This window comes from Prenolepis imparis, unplaced genomic scaffold, assembly GCF_030444845.1.
Source record: "Prenolepis imparis isolate NDT839.2.m4 unplaced genomic scaffold, iyPreImpa1.0 SCAF_1, whole genome shotgun sequence".
Classification (NCBI taxonomy): domain Eukaryota; kingdom Metazoa; phylum Arthropoda; class Insecta; order Hymenoptera; family Formicidae; genus Prenolepis; species Prenolepis imparis.
The window spans coordinates 27,390,133-27,412,727 of record NW_028141159.1 but is presented as its reverse complement, the minus strand read 5'-3'; the positions used below and the strand labels follow the sequence as shown (position 1 = coordinate 27,412,727).

At 39.1% G+C, this 22,595-nt stretch overlaps 2 protein-coding genes across 2 annotated transcripts; both read right to left on the bottom strand.

The window, feature by feature from the left end:
* Positions 1-16,496: 16,496 nt before the first annotated feature.
* Positions 16,497-19,547, bottom strand: LOC145939044 (uncharacterized). Its single transcript, XM_083043084.1, has one exon. It carries the CDS (start codon positions 19,545-19,547, stop codon positions 16,497-16,499), a length of 3,051 nt encoding a protein of 1,016 aa, XP_082899210.1.
* A 65-nt stretch (positions 19,548-19,612) lies between these two features.
* On the bottom strand, positions 19,613-21,526 carry LOC145939035 (uncharacterized). Its single transcript, XM_083043072.1, has one exon. It carries the CDS (start codon positions 21,524-21,526, stop codon positions 19,613-19,615), a length of 1,914 nt encoding a protein of 637 aa, XP_082899198.1.
* Between the last annotated feature and the right edge of the window lie 1,069 nt (positions 21,527-22,595).

Here is a 22,595-nt window from a genome sequence, read left to right as displayed (position 1 = left end):
ACTTTTGACGAACACCTTCAGTGGTTAAAACGCGTGCTAGATAAGATAAGTGAGGCCGGACTAACCATCAACCCGGATAAAAGTAAATTCTGCCGCTCGCAGGTTAAATATCTAGGGTTCGTAGTACATCAGGAAGGATTAAAGGTGGATCCGGATAAAACCGCGCCGATTGTCGAGTACCCGCCACCGAAAAATATTAAGCAAGTAAGACGATTTATTGGGATGGCATCGTGGTATCGTCGTTTTATTCCACAGTGCGCTACGAAACTAGAACCCTTAACGCGTCTCCTTAAGAAGAACAACTCTTGGGAGTGGGGGGATGAACAAAAATCAGCATTCGAGACCGTAAAGAAATGTATCGTGTCACCCCCTACGTTGACCTGCCCTAAATTCGAGTTGCCTTTTGTGCTGCAAACGGACGCGAGTTCCGTAGGGTTAGGCGCAGTATTGACGCAGGAAACGGAGGGTGTCGAACACGTTGTCGCGTTCGCCAGTCGCGCCTTATCGGAAGCAGAGAAAAAGTATGCTACGACCGAGCAAGAATGCTTGGCAGTCGTGTGGGCGATTAAAAAGTTTAGGCCGTATCTCGAGGGGTACAGATTCAGAGTCATCACCGATCACAGTAGCCTACGGTGGTTAAACAACTTAAAAAATCCCACAGGCCGGTTAGCGCGATGGGCCTTGGAGCTTCTCGAATACGATTACACGGTCGAGCATAGGAAAGGAGCGTTGCATCACGTTCCGGATGCGTTGTCGCGAATATACGAATCCGCGGGGGAAATGTGCGCTCTAGACATAACTCAGGACGACTGGTATAAGGCTCGCGTACGGGAAGTTGAGGAAAAACCACATCGATATCCGGGCTGGAAAGTAGAAGACGACCGCTTATATTTCCGAAAACCCAACCGAGTCGTGTCGCAGGTCGTAGACGATTTAGAACAATGGAAGCTCGTGCTGCCTAAAGAATCGCGTTTGGACATCATACGCGAAGCGCATGACGTACCGCAAGCTGGTCATTTGGGTGTCGAGAAGACGTATCATCGAGTCGCATTGCGTTATTTTTGGCCACGTATGTTTAAAGATGTCGCGGGATATGTTCGCCGTTGCGATACCTGTCAACGAACTAAGGTCGAACAAGCAGCTCCCGTCGGATTAATGGGGAGACGAACGGTAGAGACTCCGTGGACCGTCGTCGCTGTCGATGTAATGGGACCGTTCCCACGTAGCAAGAACGGATACGAGTACCTTATCGTAATGCAAGACTTATTCACTAAATGGATAGAGTGTTGTCCGCTTAGAAAGGCTACAGGGAAAAAGATCCGAGAACTATTAGACGAGGTTGTCGTGCATCGGTGGGGTGCGCCGCGAGTGTTGCTGACCGACAATGGTACGGAGTTTATAAATCGCGAGTTAAAAGCTTTTGCGCAGGAACGGGATATCGCACACACCACCGTACCTCCCTACCATCCTCAAGCGAATCCGGTCGAGCGAGTAAACAGGGTGATTAAAACGATGATCACAGCTTTCCTCGAGGAAAATCACAGAGAGTGGGACGAGCACATCGCCGAATTTAGATTCGCGTACAATACCGCGCTGCATACGTCCCTAGGGACCACACCCGCGTTCCTAAATTTTGGCCGAGAATCCCAGCCGGTGAATATAGAGCGAGGGAGGCAGGAGGCGGATGTCGCGATAGTAGAAGCAACACCGATCGAGTGGCGAACTCGCATGGAAAAGGTTCAAACGTTACGAGACTGGATAATCGAGAATTTAGACGCAGCGCATCAAAAACAGGCGCATTACTATAATTTGCGGAGACGCGATCGACAATTCCACCTCGGCGATGCAGTTTTAAAACGACAACATGTATTGTCGTCCGCCGCTCACGCGGTATCAGCGAAATTAGCTACTAAGTTTCACGGTCCGTTCACGATATCGCGCATATTGTCGCCCGTAGTGTACGAGTTAGAGAACGAGGCAGGTCGATCACTTGGAAAAATACACGTGAAGGATCTAAAACCATATATAGTTTCCCCTAATTCGTAGATTTGGTTGTCGCGCTCCTGCCAGAGAGCCAACGATGGTGTCGCGAAGAAGTCTCCGCGAAGCCGCGGAGATAATAGTCAAGGAGGACGAGGAGCATCCCGGATTTTGGGCTGATCTCCTAGTGGAGGTCGCCCAAATCCAAGCCGACCGACGCCGAGCGTCCCGGGAGGAGCCCGACAGCACGAGGGAGGTAGTGGAGGTATCGGAGGGAGTCCCGACAATGGATCCCGAGAGTACCACCCGGGAAACCGACGCCGCCGCGTCAGAAGAGCCTGTCGAGATGCCTCGAACCCAGACGGAGGATCTATTCGTCCTGGCACAGAGTGCTTTCGACGAGTTCCCACGCGTACCACATCGTCCTGTGGAGCCATGGCAGCGAGTACCTCGACCCTTCCCCGGGGAGATAATGGGGCCCACCACCCAAGGATGTTGGAGCTGCGGGGGCCATGATCACTTCCGGCGGGAGTGCCCCCGAAAGCGAGAGTGGAGTGCCGTACAGCTCTGCTTCCGCTGCGGACGCCTAGGCACCACGGTACGACACTGCCCGGATTGTCGCGAGGGGTGGCTTGCCCAAGGCCCGTACATCCCGGGACGCGGACATGAGGGGCCCGAGCCTCCGCGACGCCGAGGACTACCACCGCCACTGAATCGCCGGGAGAATCGGAGATCGGAGTAGGACCGATCCAGGAACTCTCCTTGGGGGCGTATCCCAGTTCTTTTTGTTTGTTGTTGCGACACCCAGAATATTGTTTTTTGTTGTTTTTCGGTCGTCATAGTTGGCGCGTATTATTAGTATTAAGTTTTTTTTTTCTTCGTCATAGTCGCCTTTGCTATGAGTGGCGTCCTCTATCGTTCCGTATAATTTTCGTTTGGTTTCAAAAATCGCGCCTTATCAGTATCCTTGTTATTTTTCATAGTATTAATTTTGTTGTCGCGCCTAATTAATTAATTTTTTTTTGTACTCGTACTAGTATGTAGTAGAGCGACCGATATAGTGTATTAGTGAATACGAAAATATACGTTTTTTTTTTTGTGTTGTCGAGACTCTTAACTTAGGAGTATGTCAATTTAGTACCTTCTCTCCTTGCGTAAGACCCGCCGCGGTAGGCGAGCGAACGGAGTCGAACTCCATCATAAAAATCGTAATCTGCGCCAAGCGCGAGCAAATGTAGCGCGACTTAACCGCAGAGAGACGATATCGCTCCCGAAAGGGCACCCATATCGTAAGGTGTCGTCCATTCATGTTTCATAGGAGATGATTATATGATATTCTTGTTGTGTGCCAAAATGCCGTCTTAGCTCTGGGGATTTCGGTAGCTCTTGCCCGCGTCGGCCGGTAGAGGCTCGGACCCCAAAAAGTGAAGGGTAGCCTGACCGGTACGGTCTTTCTTGGCATGGGGGGGTGTGACGTGGTCGTCACGACGCGCGTCCGCCCAAGCCTAATCGCGGGGCAAAAAGCCAAGCGGTCACGCCAATCGCGAGAGAGCGAGAGAGAGAGAGCGAAACCGAAAATCCCAGAGAGACTGAGCAACACAGTATCAATTGTTACTAATTCGCGTGTATTTTACTTTATTTTTGGGAGCCTGACCGAGAGAGAATATTGTCGCTGGAGAAAGAGAGAGAGAGGTGTTGTCGTCGCAGGAAAGAGACAGCCGCGGTTGGAGAGATTAGCGAGATAAACATACCGCCGAGAACCGTAAGAACTGCCCTTCCTAACAACAAAGAAGGAAGCAAATACAGAGCGTCACGTAGGAATTCGGCCTTGACAATCTACTGACAGGAGATCCAGTGAGGCGCCCGACAACAGGCGCCGGAAGGGCCCAGACCGGGAAGATAACTTTCCTCCCGCGGTAATAAAGTAATTTCCTTCCGTTAGAGCAATTTCGGCAACCACACCCTGCCCCTCTGCCGTTAGGCGAGCTAGTTAGCCCGTAGCGGGATTCCCGGCCAAAACTTTGCGTTGGGTTCGCGATTTGTGGTTTGATGCGTGAAAGACCGCGTCTGGCGCCCAAAACTAGTCTCTCGCGAATATCACGGCTGGCGTTCTGCTGCGGCACGCGCGGGACGTCCCCGAGCTTAGTTCCGCCGCGTGAAACATTAAAACCCCTGTGTTTTGACGACGGCCAAGCTCCGTTCTTCCGGCTTTTAATCGAGTCGGGAGAAAAAGACGTCGCAAAAATTGGCGCCCCACGTTGGGCGCCAATTTTTGCGACGTCTTTTTCTCCCGACTCGATTAAAAGCCGGAAGAACGGAGCTTGGCCGTCGTCAAAACACAGGGGTTTTAATGTTTCACGCGGCGGAACTAAGCTCGGGGACGTCCCGCGCGTGCCGCAGCAGAACGCCAGCCTTGATATTCGCGAGAGACTAGTTTTGGGCGCCAGACGCGGTCTTTCACGCATCAAACCACAAATCGCGAACCCAACGCAAAGTTTTGGCCGGGAATCCCGCTACGGGCTAACTAGCTCGCCTAACGGCAGAGGGGCAGGGTGTGGTTGCCGAAATTGCTCTAACGGAAGGAAATTACATTCTTTTCGCGATGTGATGAACACAGAAATGACGACACAGACATTTAAGTTGACAGTACTAAAGAAAAGCAGTACGCGATTTAGTTAAGCAAAGCAAAATAATGAAGTTTATTATAAACCAATGTAATAGAAATAAATATAAAAGAAAAATATAATAGCGGATGATAATCAGAGAATAAATTTTTCAACAAAAGATAATAAATAAAATTTGAAGATAACAAAATATAACTGGAACCGATATTAATAATGAAGTATAATGGAAACTATGAAAGTAATAAAGAAATGACTATAAAGACGGAAGATAATATACAAGACACAGTAAATCCAAAATTCTATACAAAAGAAAATATTTCGACGATTGAACACAGAGTTATATCCGCGACAAGCTTAAGTCCGAGATACGCGCATCTATAACATAGCCAAATACGAAAGAATAACCGCGACCATACCAATAGACATTATCGAACTGACTTAGATCGCGAACAATCGGAAGTTCATATCGGCGACGAGACTGGAGAGTGATACAATATCTGGATTAATCTATTTTTCGCGATCCGACGGGCGAAATTCATCGGTGAATCGAGAGCGCCGGAATCTTTTCCGCTCGCTGTCTCTCTCACTCACGCGCTCGACTACGCTCGCTCTCTCGCTCGTAATCTCTCTCACTCGCGCGCGTTCTCTCTCACTCGCGCGCGTTCTCTCTCACTCGCGCGCTCGACTGCGCTCGCTCTCTCGCTCGTAATCTCTCTCTAACGCGCTCGCTGGTGGTCGCGAACTGCGTTATCACTCTCTTTATGTCGAATTCCTCCGCGATGAGATTAACACAAGGTGACGTCCGGACACAGCCGGATAACGCATACAACAACGAGACCCGACAAACATACGCACTAACAGAAGTAATATTAGAGAAAGACGCGACAACCGTGTAATAGGAGACACGACATATATGATCGAATCCCAGAGAGACGAAGATTTCGCGTTAATATTATTCACTTGCCCGAAGGTGCGAAAGTACTCGCCGCTTGACGTCGATCGCTCGTACACCAAATAGTTTCCCGAATAAGGCAGAGCCCACGCGACAAAACTTCACTAAATAAGACAATCGCGTCAGAACGGACGAGACTCGGATTAACACCGTGACAGACGTGATAATTATTCGATACGCTTACGAAAGGGTAGCCTCACCGGTACTTCTCCCTTCGACTTGGTCCCTCTTGAGCTCGTCTTTATCGCCAGAATCGAGCTCAGGTCGTCACACGTCTCGCTAAGTTGAGCGGTCGCACCAATCTGCCGGATCTATCGGCCCGAAAATCGACAGCTGGATCAATGCTGCGCACGCGGGGTGCGTACGCGATAACCAATTACGGCGCCGTGCCGTCTACCGTCGTCGCGCGAGATTAGCAAGGCCGTACGGGGGTTCACAGCACCCCTCGTGATGGTGACAAAATATATTTATTCGCGCGGTATTTGCGTAGGGTTTCGAGGTCCTCGCGACCTCGCGCCGCGGGCCTCCCCGCGGTGGCCTTGTGTCCAGTATCCGACGGAGCGGTAACCCGCGGGAGGAAAGTTATCTTCCCGGTCTGGGCCCTTCCGGCGCCTGTTGTCGGGCGCCTCACTGGATCTCCTGGCAGTAGATTGTCAAGGCCGAATTCCTACGTGACGCTCTGTATTTGCTTCCTTCTTTGTTGTTAGTAAGGGCAGTTCTTACGGTTCTCGGCGGTATGTTTATCTCGCTAATCTCTCCAACCGCGGCTGTCTCTTTCCTGCGACGACAACACCTCTCTCTCTCTTTCTCCAGCGACAATATTCTCTCTCGGTCAGGCTCCCAAAAATAAAATAAAATACACGCGAATTAGTAACAATTGACACGGTGTTGCTCAGTCTCTCTGGGATTTTCGGTTTCGCTCTCTCTCTCTCGCTCTCTCGCGATTGGCGTGACCGCTTGGCTTTTTGCCCCGCGATTAGGCTGGGGCGGACGCGCGTCGTGACGACCACGTCACAATATATATATATATATATAATAATACTTTCGAAATATTATAACGTTTAAATAACACGAAAGTAAAACTACTTATAACGAAACATTGTGAACGCATTAAAAAAAATTTTTTTTTTGTATTATAATTATTTTCACATGTTATTTAATGAAATGGAAAAGAATCATTATTTTCGAATCATTTTGCGTGGTGGTAATCCTAAATCTTCATTGGATGTTTTTTATACAATTGGTCTTGTACCCAACAATAATTGTTGTAGAGATAACTTTTCCTCTCCTATTTGCTTTATTATCTGTTGAATGATCAACCTCCAAGTAAAATACGTCATCTAAATGATAAAATTATAATATTAATGACAGTTATATAGTTATTATATTTTTAGAAATTTTAAAACTTTTTCACATAGCTGACTCATAATTTTTACATATCCTTTCATTTCAATCATTTGCCCCTTGTCGAAGTAGACATCATTATCATAATTAACTATTTGTATCTCCAATTTATACGTCTTATCTGTAATGGATCCGCAGCCTATTGTTTTAAAACTATTTGAAAACTTATTGAAATTCGTTTTAATGTATCCACGTATAACTGAAAAAAATTTTATTAATTTTTAGTTTATCACAAGACTGTAGTATAACGAATTGACTTATAGAAAATATTTAAATCCCATAATTATAAAAATCAAATAGTATAAAAATAAGAAATTATGTAAAAAATATGTATATAAAAGATTTGTAAAAACATATAGTTACATATTTATACGTACATTTGCATACAAATGTTCATCGATATATAAGAAATACCGGATTATAGTATAAAGTATATTATATACATATAAACACTTACTAATGCATGCATTAAGATGTTGAGATACATCATACAATTCCACTAATTGTGGTTGCACCGCTTGAATGTTTTTTTTTAGGTCAAAATTACCCAACGTATTTATCGTCGTGTTGGAACGAATAATTAATTCGTATTGAAGAGTCCCTTGGTTGAATTCAGGTATTTTTACTCTTTTAGCCTTGGCACCATCAATATGCACAATCTGCAAAATTAACAAATATTATTAAATTAAATATATTAAATTAATATTATTCTAATACTACTGTTTTATATGTACTTTATTGGAATAAAAATTTTTTAAAAAAATATTACAACAAAATGATAATAAAAATAATAATTTTAATGGTTAATTAATGGTGTTGATTGAAATTGTTTATCAAGGCAGAGAAAAGTATAGAATCGAAGGGTCTGAATAGCTCAGTTGGTGAGAGCAGTCGCCCGGCAAGCGAAAGGTCTCGGGTTCGATTCCCGATTCAGCGACTTTCGGATCTATATTTTTCTCGCCTATAATTTTATAGGGGGGTGAGAGGGGAGTCGGGAAATAAATCTCGAATTGAGATTATTCCCAAATAAGGTCTTATAATATAAGAATTAGTCTTAGTCAGTGTTGGTCAATAAAATCTTTAACCTAGTTTAAAAATTCGACTGGCAAATCACATCTTACATATTGTTAATAATTTTAATGTTATAAAAAATAAATTATATAAAAATGTATCACTTACTCGATTTGGTTGTATATGAAAATTTATACGATCAATTTCTTCGTTCCAGGCAACAACTTGAATGCGATGTTTACTGTTGTTGTTCACCAAAAACTTTAACAATCTATAATGTTGGGATTTACCAACTATCTTCGGACCATCAATTTCGTCGATAAATCCAACAATTTCTCTAAATAAATTTTTTATTAAAATTAGTAATTGATAGATATTTGATATACACCGCAATTATAGTATCATAAAGTTTAGTTGAGTGATATCGAATGCAGATGTCGATATCGCTGTTCGATTATATTATCGACTATTGACATATATATTCATCCTCCCTTGTATCATATAAAAACACATATGTTCTAACAATAAATAAGAGTTCTTTTGTACTAACGACAAGTTAATGTGTATCCACCTTTCCTTTAAGATAGATAGAAAGATAGAAAGGTGAGCATTACTAACAAGGTTATGGGCCCAGGACGGGTAAATAAGCATATAACAATATTGATCGAGAAAACGGAAATATAACCTAATTTTTTCGAGAAAGATTCTTGAAGCATTCAGAAATTTCGGTCTGAGGCAGTAAAAGTACAGAAAGAAAGAATGGCCTCGTCATCACAAGTTGTTGATCGCATTGACAAATTAAATGGTGCGAATTTTCGGTCATGGAAATTTAACATGAAGATGACCTTAGTACAAAGAGAGTTGTGGCAGCATGTAACCGGCGAAGCTATTTTACCGGACAATCATGCGCCAGAAGAAGGAGAACGTTTTCGGATTAAAGAAAACAAAGCTCTAGCGACAATAGCTCGGCGTCGAACCTGAACATCAAATACATATCCTGGACTGCGTCAAGGCATCTGATGCGTGGGAAGCATTACAGAGGATTTTTGAACCAAAATCGCGAGCAAGGATTTTACAGTTAAAGAAGCAGATGGTGTCCATAAAATTAGAACCTAACGAGACGATGAATTCATATTTATCAAGGCTGAAGACATGCAGTGACAGTCTTAAGGAGGTAGGATATGAATTTAGAGATGATGATTTAGCTTACGCTATGTTATCAGGTCTTCCGGACGGATATGATGGAATAGTAATGGCGCTTGCAAATCTGGATGATGAAAAATTCAAATCAACCGAAATTAAAGAGATACTCATGAACGAATTTGAACGTCGAACCCTGAAGGAAGGAGGAAAGACTGATGAACAACCAAAGGAGGCATATCAAACAAACAGTAAGGAACACAATAAGGAAGAAAAACGAAGATGCTTTAGATGTAATAAAATAGGGCATTTAGCGAACAGTTGCAATACAAAATTGTTTAATGCGAAAAGAAATATGAAGCGTTACACATCTAATACAAATAAAAATAGTAATGTGCTATTATTAGAATTAAATAATACTCAATTAGATGATTCATGGTTGATAGATAGTGGAGCGACTCATCACGTATGTAAACATAGGGAATGGTTTGATAAATATAAATCAATAGCTAATGAAATAATTTATTCAGCAGATAGTAAATCAAGCGACACTTTAAAGGCTGTAGGTGTAGGTAACATAAGAATACAAACCTTTGTCGGTAATAACAAATTCAATTTGACGCTACTAAACGTATATCACATTCCTAATGTAAGACGTAATTTATTGTCAGTTTCGCAAATAGAAAAGAAACGTAAAAGACTATTAATAGACAACGGAAAACTTAAAATTCAAGACAAAGAGAATAAGATGATAGTGGGGGAAGCTCTATGCAAAAATGGTTTATATATTGTTAAAGCGAAAATCGTAAAAAATATAAATAGTATAAATCAAACCGAAGCGGACATCACATATACTAATAAGTTAACAGATAGTGAAAAATGGCACCAAAGATTCTGCCATGTAAATATGAAGACTATCCGCGAATTATCTAAAGGAAATTTAGTTAGAGGCTTAGACAATATAAATATAAATGACACGCACTGTAATAGTTGTAGTATCGGTAAATCAACGAAAGCTCCCTCTAAAGAACTAGGTTGTAGACAAACAATGAATCCATTAGAGTTAGTTCATTCAGATTTGTGTGGCCCTATGCCAATAAAATCAATTGGTGGAGCAAAGTATTTTTTGACATTCACCGATGATTATTCCAGAAAAGCGACAGTATATTGTTTACAAAGTAAAGATGAAGTAACTCAATATGTCCGTAAATATATAGCTAGAGTAGAAAGAGAGACAGACAGAAAGGTAAAAAGATTTAGAAGTGATAATGGATTAGAGTATTGCAATAAAAATCTTAAACGGATGTTTGATGAAATGGGAATAAAACATGAACGAACAAATGTATATACACCACAAATGAACGGAATTGCAGAACGAATTAATAGGACATTGTTAGATTTAGTACGTGCAATGCTTAAAAATGCTGAGTTACCTGAAAGATTTTGGGCTGAAGCTATTGTAACTGCGTGTTATATTAAAAATAGAGTCATACATTCGTTTGTTAATGACATTCCAGAAAGGATTTGGACGGGAAATAATCCAAGTGTAAAACATTTAAAAGTTTATGGTTGTTTAGCTTATGCGCATATCAGTAAACAAGGTAGAAACAAGCTTGATTCTAGAGGGAAAGAATGTATACTTATTGGATATTCTAATCAAACGAAAGGATATAGATTGTGGGATCCAATTAAATGCGATGTATTACAAACAAAACATGTAGAGTTTGTTGAAGATGTTTGTGGATATGAGTATATTTATAGTAAAAAGACACTTGAAACTCCGTTTACTAATACTAATAATATTGATGATGTAGATACTGTAGATGAAGATGAAGAATCAGAAACTAGTGAAACGCAAGAAGAACATACGGATGATAATGCAGGATTAATTGATTCACATAAAATTTTATCAGAGGGAAAACGTAAGTAACGTAGGTAGGCCGAGGAAAGTAATTAAAAATCCGTGGGGTCGTGCAGGAAAACCTAAAAACATAGAATTTAATTTAACAGAAATAGTTGAACCAACAACGTATGAAGAAGCGATAACGTCACCACAATCGGAAAAATGGGAAATAGCAATGAAAGAAGAGTTAACAAGTTTGAATGATAGAAACACGTGGGAAATATTAAGCAAACCAGAAAACGTTAATTGTAAATGGAAGTAAATGGGTATATAAAATTAAAACAGATTCGGCAGGGAAAATAGCAAGATATAAAGCTAGATTAGTCGCACAAGGTTTTTCCCAAAAGAAGGATATAGATTATTCAGAATCATATGCACCTGTCGCAAATATTTCGTTAATCAGATTGTTAATAGCCATGTCGATGTCGCATAATTGGAAGATGCATCACTTAGATGTAAAATGTGCATATCTCTACGGAAATCTTAAGGAAGAAATTTACATGAGATTGCCACCAGGACATAAAGACTATGATATAAAAGTAGCGAAACTTTTAAGACCAATATACGGTTTAAAACAGTCAGGGCGTAACTGGAATAACGCAATTGACGAATTTCTAATAAAACATGGATTTAAACGATTGCAAGCAAGCAACTGTGTTTACATTTACGATAATAATCTTATTCTTACATTATATGTAGATGATATTATATTATTTGCTCCATCAATTGACAAAATAAACAAAGTTAAGTCATTACTTGATTCAGAATACAAAATAAGAGACTTAGGTAGAGTACCGTACTTATTAGGTATAACTATCGAATATGAAAAAAATAAAGTAAGATTATCGCAAGCATTATATTTACACAAATTGTTAAGCGAATATGGAATGGATGATTGTAAAACTTATAAAACACCGATTGAACCCGGGATAAAGTTATCGAAATATGACAGTCCACAGAGCGATGTTGATAAGGACGAAATGAATAATGTACCGTATAAATAATTAATTGGATCACTAATGTATGTAGCGTTGGCAACACGGCCAGATATATTGTACGCGGTAACAAAATTGTCACAATTTAGTTCTAATCCCGGGAGAGCACATTGGTTACAAGCTAAGAGAGTATTAAGATACTTGGCTGCAACAAAAGATATTAGTTTAGTGTATAGTTGCGGTACAAATGAGATAGAAATTTTTAGTGACGCAGATTGGGCATCAGATATTGATGATAGACACTCTTATAGTGGTATGATAGTATTTCTAAACGGAAACCCAATAATATGGAAGTCTAATAAACAAAAGTCAATTTCGACATCTACTATGGAGGCTGAATATGTTGCGTTAGAAACAGCTGTAAAGGAAGTTATATGGTTGAATATGATGTTCAGTGAACTAGCACAGAAAACAGGCTTAGACATGCCTTGTAAACCATATTTCATAAGATGCGACAATAAATCGGCAATTGATTTTACAAGAAATAAAATAGAGAGATCGCGTACAAAACATATTGATATAGCTTATCATATTACTAGAGAGATGCATGAGGACGGTTTAATTGAACTAAAATATATCTCTTCTGGTGATAATGTGGCTGACATATTCACAAAGCCATTATCTTATATTATAATGAATAAGCATGTTGAGAAGTTAGGATTACGACAAATTGCAGAGTAATCAAAGTGGGGGATTTGATAGATATTTGATATACACCGCAATTATAGTATCATAAAGTTTAGTTGAGTGATATCGAATGCAGATGTCGATATCGCTGTTCGATTGTATTATCGACTATTGACATATATATTCATCCTCCCTTGTATCATATAAAAACACATATGTTCTAACAATAAATAAGAGTTCTTTTGTACTAACGACAAGTTAATGTGTATCCACCTTTCCTTTAAGATAGATAGAAAGATAGAAAGCATTACTAACAGTAATATAATAATATTTTAATTTGTTTTAATTATCAAGATAAAATATTAAATAATATGTTCTTTTATTTGTTAATTACAATAAAAGATAATTATTTTTTATTTAAGAAAGAATCAAATATATATACATAATGTGATCACAACAATTGTTAATAAATAGTCCAAAAGAAATTTTGAAGGTTATTGTGACATAAAAATTTTGATATTAAATATATTTGTATCAAAACTATATTAATTTACAAATGAGATATTTTAATTAAATTATTCTAATAACATGCTTTAAAAAACAATACATTATTAACGAAAGTGTATTAAATATCATTTATTGATAATATTTTTCCAATGGTAGATTTGATAATTACATGTGGTTATATAATTTCTGATAATGTAAATTTTAAAAACAATTCATTATATTGTAGTATATTTCGTTATTAAATTTTTCGTTTAAATTAATCTCATAAATATTCTATTAACTGATATGATAATACATTTAAGACATAGAGGTAAAAATTTGCATAATAATTATACAATTAAATAAAAAATTATATTATATTAAGTATAAATTAAAAATATAAAGACTCACACAGTAGAATCTTCGAATTGTATCGATTCCAACATTTCATCCGATGCCAAATATATCGTCTCTAAAACATCATTTTGATTGAGAAAAGTAATTTCCTGCCTGTTGACTTCCACATCATTACTTCGATTTGGAGTAAAAGTTTCCTTCTTGTTGCTGTTTTCCGAATTATTTTCTTCATTTAATGTTTCCTGCTGTATGTTAAGTATTCTGTAAATGAGTAGCGTATATCAATATAATATCAATATGATTAATAAAATATATTTTATAAAACTTTTATGTCACGAAGTTATAAGCTCTTGCATTTAAATTATTTAAAAGATTATTATATTGCGAACTTTAAGAAAGAATCGGTAAAATAGAATCTTTTTTATATGAGAAAGCAATTATAAAAATAACTTAAATTATTACGAAAAAACTATCAATCGATTTTAACTAACAAAATTAGCTATTCTCTAACAATAATTTAAAAAATTATAAATAAAAAATGAAAATATTAATAAAAATGAATATATTAATAAATTTACTTGTTAAGAGAGGATTCCTTTAAATTAATTTGCGACGAATGTTTATTTCCATTATTTTTTTTCTTATCCTTTTGATGTTGGTTAACTTTTTCCATTTTTTCTTTCTATCTCTTTTTCTTCTTCGCTCCTTTATTTAAAACTAAAACAAAAACGTATACTATAATATATCGCATAAAGTGTAATTCCCTATTAAAAATAGAAATCAAATCGCAAGAATTTTATAAGAGAGCAATATCAATATCGAACAAAATTTTTAAAAATTACAATTTAAAATATAAAAAATAATTAAGCAATGTAATAATTATTAAATTTGTTTATAATGTATAATTTATAACATAATTATTAAAAATATATCAATAATTTAGCTCACCTCTTTGAACCTCCTGCAGGTTTGAGAAGATACGTTGCTATGTACAGAGAGTAACATATTTTGTTTTAGCGTTGCTATAGAAAATTCGATGATGTTAAAGTTGTGTTCGAAAATTCGCTATTAGTATTGAAAATCTATAATCGGATGAAATGTTGGAATCGATACAATTCGAAGATTCTACTGTGTGAGTCTTTATATTTTTAACTTATACTTAATATAATATAATTTTTTATTTAATTGTATAATTATTATGCAAATTTTTACCTCTATGTCTTAAATGTATTATCATATCAGTTAAAAGAATATTTATGAGATTAATTTAAACGAAAAATTTAATAACGAAATATACTACAATATAATGAATTGTTTTTAAAATTTACATTATCAGAAATTATATAACCACATGTAATTATCAAATCTACCATTGGAAAAATATTATCAATAAATGATATTTAATACACTTTCGTTAATAATGTATTGTTTTTTAAAGCATGTTATTAGAATAATTTAATTAAAATATCTCATTTGTAAATTAATATAGTTTTGATACAAATATATTTAATATCAAAATTTTTATGTCACAATAACCTTCAAAATTTCTTTTGGACTATTTATTAACAATTGTTGTGATCACATTATGTATATATATTTGATTCTTTCTTAAATAAAAAATAATTATCTTTTATTGTAATTAACAAATAAAAGAACATATTATTTAATATTTTATCTTGATAATTAAAACAAATTAAAATATTATTATATTACTAATTTTAATAAAAAATTTATTTAGAGAAATTGTTGGATTTATCTACGAAATTGATGGTCCGAAGATAGTTGATAAATCCCAACATTATAGATTGTTAAAGTTTTTGGTGAACAACAACAGTAAACATCGCATTCAAGTTGTTGCCTGGAACGAAGAAATTGATCGTATAAATTTTCATATACAACCAAATCGAGTAAGTGATACATTTTTATATAATTTATTTTTTATAACATTAAAATTATTATTTTTATTATCATTTTGTTGTAATATTTTTTTAAAAAATTTTTATTCCAATAAAGTACATATAAAACAGTAGTATTAGAATAATATTAATTTAATATATTTAATTTAATAATATTTGTTAATTTTGCAGATTGTGCATATTGATGGTGCCAAGGCTAAAAGGGTAAAAATACCTGAATTCAACCAAGGGACTCTTCAATACGAATTAATTATTCGTTCCAACACGACGATAAATACGTTGGGTAATTTTGACCTAAAAAAAAACATTCAAGCGGTGCAACCACAATTAGATGTTTAATCAATAATTATTGAGAGCGCGAGGTGGCGGAAGTTATTTTTTACCGGATAGTTTGCAGCGAAAATGAGGAGAGCTCGATCGAGAAGGAAACGAGTTGCGGGAAAAGATAGGCAGAGCGATTGATATCGGCAGATGAATTTGAGAGGATAATAAAGAAATCGATAGAATTAATGGAAATAGAGATCTAGAGATATTTAATTGTCGAATTTCAAATAGCGCGTTCGATACACTCAGATTATAAGTCTTTATAATTTTGTGACGCACGAATATGCTTACTGAAGCTCTCTAGCCGCAAATTATATTTCTGTTCGGGCCGTAAATCGATCTCCTATATATATCTTGGAGAGATCTAGAGGGCTCGGATAATCCGATAGTGCCCGACTCGTGTTTTTCGAAGATTCGGCTTACGAGTTATAATACAGCGATCAGACAATAAAGTGAGAACAATGACGAGTCTTACAACATTGACACGTCTTTGTGTACTCAATTTCGCTCGATTGGTCGAAAACATTTAATATGCTATTATCTCGCGATGCTTAATTTGATACTGAGTATGAAACGAAATTATAACGATAAATTCAGAATATAATTTTTGATTGAACGTTAACATACCGCCCGCCTCGAAACATCGTTTCGAAATAGTGATACTAAAGACCTGCAAAACAAAATATTGCAATGAAAGAAAAGAACGTTTGTTTTGAGGCGACGGATATGTTAATTACATTTTTTTTTTTTTTTTTTTTAATGGAAACGATTTTTCACTTAATTCATCGATTCAGTTTGTTCTATGTCGATTGGTAAAGGACATAATTTAACGATCGGACGTCGATACTCGGATAACGCGGTTTTTATGGTCGCAACGCGGACTAATCCGTCAGGACCTTCGTGACATTGTGTTACGCGAGCCAGATCCCATTTGCTTGGCGGAAGTAGCGGATTTTTTATTAGAACTAATTGTCCGACTTTAATCGGACGAGAGGCTTTCTTTCGCCATTTGACGCGTTGTTGAAGCGTATTGATGTAGTCGTTCTGCCATAATTTCCAAAATCGCTCTGTAAATTGTTTTACCAATTGCCATCTCGACAGACGATTTTCTTTAATGTTAAGTAAAGACGGCTCGGGAATGGCGGTTAGAGTGGACCCTATTAAAAAGTGACCGGGTGTAATCGGCTCATAATCATCCAGCGCATCATTTAGTGGCGCTAACGGCCTTGAATTAAGACACGCTTCGATGTTACATAGGAGCGTGGTAAATTCTTCGAAGGTCAGAGTGTGAGCGCCTATGACACGGCGGAGATGGTGTTTGACGCTCCGCACTCCGGCCTCCCAGAGACCGCCGAAATGAGGGGCGGCAGGAGGAATGAAGTGCCACGCTACTCCTTGAGATGCTGCGAGATTGAGGAACGAAGGATCGCGTGATGCGGTTCGAAATGCGGTGGTTAGCTCGCGATCGGCTCCGATAAATGTCGTACCGTTGTCAGAATACATAGACTCTGGCATTCCTCTTCGAGCGCAAAATCTCGAATAGGCGCCTAAGAACGCGGCGGTTGAGTAACCGTCCACAACTTCAAGATGGATCGCGCGGATCGCCATGCAGATAAATACGGCTATGTAAGCTTTCCGCGTTATTCTGCCGCGACCGGGCATTGATCTGATAAGCATGGGTCCCGCGTAATCCACCCCGCAGTGTAAGAATGCGCGCGCGGGGGGAGTTACTCTGATTTGCGGTAATTGACCCATCAATTGAGTAGCCGTTGCTACTTTCTCGCGAGTACAAATCACGCAATTATGAATAACGGATTTTACTAGAGAACGCGCTCGCAATATCCAATAGTCGCGACGTAGTGTAGCAAGCGTAAGTTGGGTGCCTGCGTGAAGGGAGCGTAAATGTGTTTGGCGAACGATCAGGATAACTAATGGGTGCGACGGTAGGATGACCGGATGCTTGACATGCATGGGAATTGGCGCGTTGTGTAACCACCCGCCAACGCGAATTAATTGATCCTCGCCGATATACGGATTGAGAGATACGAGCGCGCTTTTTGTTGACAGGGGCTTGTGCTGTAGAAGCGCAGTTCGTTCTTGCGAAAAAGTTTCTTCTTGAATACGTTTAAGCCAAAAATTTCGCGCGATGTTGCAATCGTCGACTGTGAGCGCTGACGAAGTGTTGGCTAATACGGCGTGAGCCTTAGCGGAACGAAGTTGATTTATAAATTTAAAGAGATATGCGGTTACGCGGACGAGTTTCGGCCAGGATGAATATCGTGAAGCGAGATCCCATGGCTCTCGGAGTTGCGTGAGATGCGCAATTACGCGAAATCTTTCCTCGCCTAATAGATCAGTAGAGCGCGTGTCGGCTTGCGGAGGCCAATCAGATTCCGATAGTCGTAACCACGAGGGGCCGGTCCACCATAGATGGTGAGTCGAAAGTTGACTTCCGGTGAGCCCTCTGGACGCGCAGTCGGCCGGATTTTCCTCCGTAGATACTTTTCGCCAGGTAGCGGACGGAAGTCGAGATTGAATTTCCGACACCCTGTTTGACACAATGTTTTCCATCTCGAAGGATGGTCGCGGATCCACGCGAGCACGACAGTCGAATCCGTCCAGCAATGGCACGGAATGGTATTTGCATGCAGGGACGTACGCAAATTCGATTAGTCGAGTCAATAAGACGGCGGCAGCTAATTCCAGCCGTGGAATGCTTATAGATTTTACAGGTGCGACCTTGGATTTGCTGGCGAGCAGCATAGATGTGATTTGCCCGGAAATTGATACGAGTCTGATATATACCGCGGCCGCGTAAGCAGTTGTGGAGGCGTCGGAAAAGCCGTGAAGTTCACAATGCAATGTGTCGGAACCTTGTCGTATCCATCGATCTATCTTTAAGTTATTTAGACCCGCTAATGTTGACTGGATCGATTCCCACTGTTTGTTTAAATTAGATGGAAGGATATCGTCCCATTCCAATTTTTGCAACCATAGTTGTTGCAGAAAGATTTTAGCGACTACAGTAACGGGAGTGCTCCAACCGAGGGGGTCAAATATTTTCGCAACGGTTGAGAGGATTGATCTTTTAGTGTTCGGTCGAACGTTAGGAAGCGCGGTGCTAAATTGAAACACATCGAGGGACGGATTCCAATTAATACCTAAAATTTTAAGCTGTTCATCCGTTTGTAGGACTTTCGTGCATGCTAATCCGTGATTTTCAATGGCGAGGTCTTCGAGAAGTTTTACCGCATTGCTTGACCATTTTCGTAACTCGAATTTTCCGCGACCGAGCAACTCGCAAACTTGATCGCGAATTTGACGTAGAAGAGGAATATCGTCAGCGCCGAAGAGAACATCGTCAACGTAGATGTTATTTTGCAATACTTGAGCAGCTAAAGGAAGCGTGTCACCGTCGTCGTTAATAAGTTGCCGGAGCACGCGCAATGCTAGAAACGGCGCGGACGCAGTGCCGTACGTAACAGTCAATAATTGATACGCTTGTAAATTTTCAGTGTCATTTTCGGACCATAATATACGCTGGTAATCAATATCTCGATTATCGACGAGTATTTGACGATACATTTTAGTAATATCCGCGGAATACACATATCTGAATTGTCGCCAGCGAAGGATTACGGATGCTAAGTCTGCTTGTAATTTCGGTCCGATTAACATGTGATCATTTAGTGACGTCGTATTCGTTGTTGAACAAGATGCGTTAAAAACAACTCGTAAATGAGTCGTGATGCTACTGTCGCGGATTACAGGATGATGAGGGATGTAAACGCATTGCGCGGATGCCGGACGGGTTGTAACTTTTCGCATATGGCCGAGTCGCTCGTATTCGGCCAAAAATGCTGCATATTCGGCTTTCAAAGCGGAGTTTAGTTTTAATCGACGATGTAATTGATGCATGGATCGTTGAGCAATCGCATGTGATTCGCCGATTTCGATTGGAGGAATTCTTTTAAAGGGAATTCGAACCACATATCGCCCGTCCGCGCAGCGCGAATGCGTCGCGACAAAATGCTCTTCGCATTGCTGCTCTTCGGCGTGAGTAGAGTCTGTCTTGGGATTTCTTCTAATTCCCAAAACTGGCGAAGTTCGCGATCGAGAGATAACGAGCTTGCGCAGTGTTGCACCGTAATTAAGCGACGCGGAGAGTGCGGAATCGCCGTAGGACCAGAGAGGATCCATCCGAGAATGGTATTTTGAGCGGTAGGCTGACCGCTACCGCCTCGGCGAATGCCATCGAGCAGCAGTTCGCAATATAAATCGGCGCCTATGATTATATCAACAGGTTCGGAGCTGAAAAGGTCCGGATCTGCTAACGTTAAATCGGAATAACAATTCAAGCTGATTGAAGTTGCCGTACGCGACGGAGAGTAGCTGGTGAGCGATTTAAGAATTGACGCCGTCGTTGTTAACACGGGACGAGACTCGTTAAACGGCGAAATTTGAATTACTGCGGCATAACGAGATACTCCGGCATTTACGCATCCGACGGCAGAAATTGAGATAGGCATCCGGAGGCGTCGTAACTTTAAATTTTGCGCAAGTCTCACGGATATCAATGTCATCTCTGAACCCTGATCGAGCAATGCTCTTACTCCCGCAGTTCGACCTTCCGGCGATCCTACTGTAACGCGAGCCGTCGCTAGCAAGACGGAAGGTCGAGATACGAATTTTGATGTAGAACATAAAACGGTGACGGCTGTAGGAACCGTCGCGTTTGACAGCGAATTCGCAGTGGTTGTCGTCTTGTCGCTAGATGACGAAGCAGAGTCGATGTGCAACATCGAATGATGCTTTTGTTGGCACGTTCGGCACGAATATTTGCTCGGACAAGAACTAACTGGGTGCTTGGCGCTCAAGCAGTTTACGCATCGGTTCGCTTGTTTTATTGATTCTAACCGTTGATTCGGACTTTTCTTTAGGAACTTAGGACATTTATTTATAAAATGAGACGCCTTACAGAGTGGACACGTTATAGAAACGGATGCTGTTGCGCTTGTAACCCTTTGCGCTCGCGTGACATTAATCGCATTGGAGGGATTCAACTCTTCGAGAGCGCGTGCGCGTGACGCAAGAAAGCGATCGAGATCATCGTATTTAGGTATTGAAGAATCGTCGCCGCACTTCAATTTCCACGCTTTCCGTGTAGCATTGTCGAGTTTCTGCGAGACGGCGTAAACTAAAATATCGCTCAAAATCTCTTCTGACGAGCGCCCTAAATTCTTCAAAGAGGCGATCGACCTATTGGCTTTATCGCGTATTTCATTTAAGTCGACTGCGGATTCGCGTGAGACATTTGGTAAATTACATAAGGCGGCAACATGAACTTCGATTAGTCGACGCTTGTTTTCGAAACGCGAGACAAGAGCTTTCCAGGCAATGTCAAAATTATCTGCGGTGATCTGAATATTTTTGATGGAATCAAGCGCGCGACCGGTCAGACTTGACGACAAAAAGTGCATGCGCGCGAACGCTGACAAATCTTGATTCTCGATAATAAGCGACTTAAATCTATCGCGAAACGTTTCCCACTCGTCGTAATTGCCCGAAAACGGAGGTATTTTTATCGGCGGCAAATGCGATAGTGAAAATGCGGAAATACCGTTTGAATGCGCCTGATTGGAAGACTGGGTGGAGGTCGCTTTCGGCTCGGTGGTCTCGAGGCACTCGGCCATGAAGTCCAAAGTCTTCAAGTAGACATCCTCGTGTTTGTCGAATTGACTATTCTTAAAATAGTCAATGGCCTCCCGCTTGTCCTCGGGGAAGACCTTTTGTAGGGTGGCGTGCATCTCGATTATTTAAACGTTATAATATTTCGAAAGTATTATTTTATACACTCTTTTAGAGACGATATATAGTATCCAGTATTTTTTTTTATCGAACTTTAACATTAAGTAAAATATAATTATTTCAATGATGATAAAAATAAATGTCACCATTCGTTACATAAGTAATGATTTTTCAAAAATAATGTTATATGTAATACAATGTATTTTATGAAATAAAATTAAATTTTATGTAGAATGTTTTCGTAAGCATATTGCATTCCGAAAACATTACAATTTATAGGATATTTTTGTACTTAATTATTGTGTATATTATATGTTGTATGATTATATATTGCAAGAATGTAGATATTATTCATATTTAAATTTAATACGGCCGAGAGATCGAGTACAATAATTATATTTAAATCAGATTTCAAACTACAGGGTTAGTCGTTTATTAATCATCATTCACACTTTCTATGCAGATGTAAAATAAAAAATAAAATTTTGCAAATCGAGGGATTCTTTTTCTTTTTAATATTATCGATCTCTTTTTTTTAATATAGCAAATATTTTTGTATCGCCAGTGAAGAATAAAATTAGGAATAACTGTAGACGACCCAACTGGCTTAATTGATTTTTATTAATTCGATGTCATATAAAAATACAGACTACGTTTCGACCTTTGGTTCAGGTCCTTATCAAGTCTTACGTAACATTTAATAAAATTTCAACAAGTTAAACTTCTCTAAATACATATGATGTGTCAACTAACGTTTCATAGAGATGGTAAAGAACGAACTAAGTTAAACATCTATATATAACGACCTGAATCAAAGGTCGAAACGTAGTCTGTATGACATCGAATTAATAAAAATCAATTAAGCCAGTTGGGTCGTCTACAGTTATTCCTACTTTTTTTAATGTTTAATTTACTCAGGAGTAAGCAAAAAAGATAGCCTATTTCGACATAATAATTAGTTTAATGTATCACGAATTTCGGCTAGAGAATATTGAAGTAAAATGATATTATATCTTTTTTTCTCTTAATTATTTTATAAATAGATAAATTTGCTTAATTATTTAATTA

Bases quoted from the DNA above. Each gene is read 5' to 3' on its own strand.
- LOC145939044 (XM_083043084.1), bottom strand. From the start codon at position 19,547: ATGCGAAAAGTTACAACCCGTCCGGCATCCGCGCAATGCGTTTACATC.
- LOC145939035 (XM_083043072.1), bottom strand. From the start codon at position 21,526: ATGCACGCCACCCTACAAAAGGTCTTCCCCGAGGACAAGCGGGAGGCC.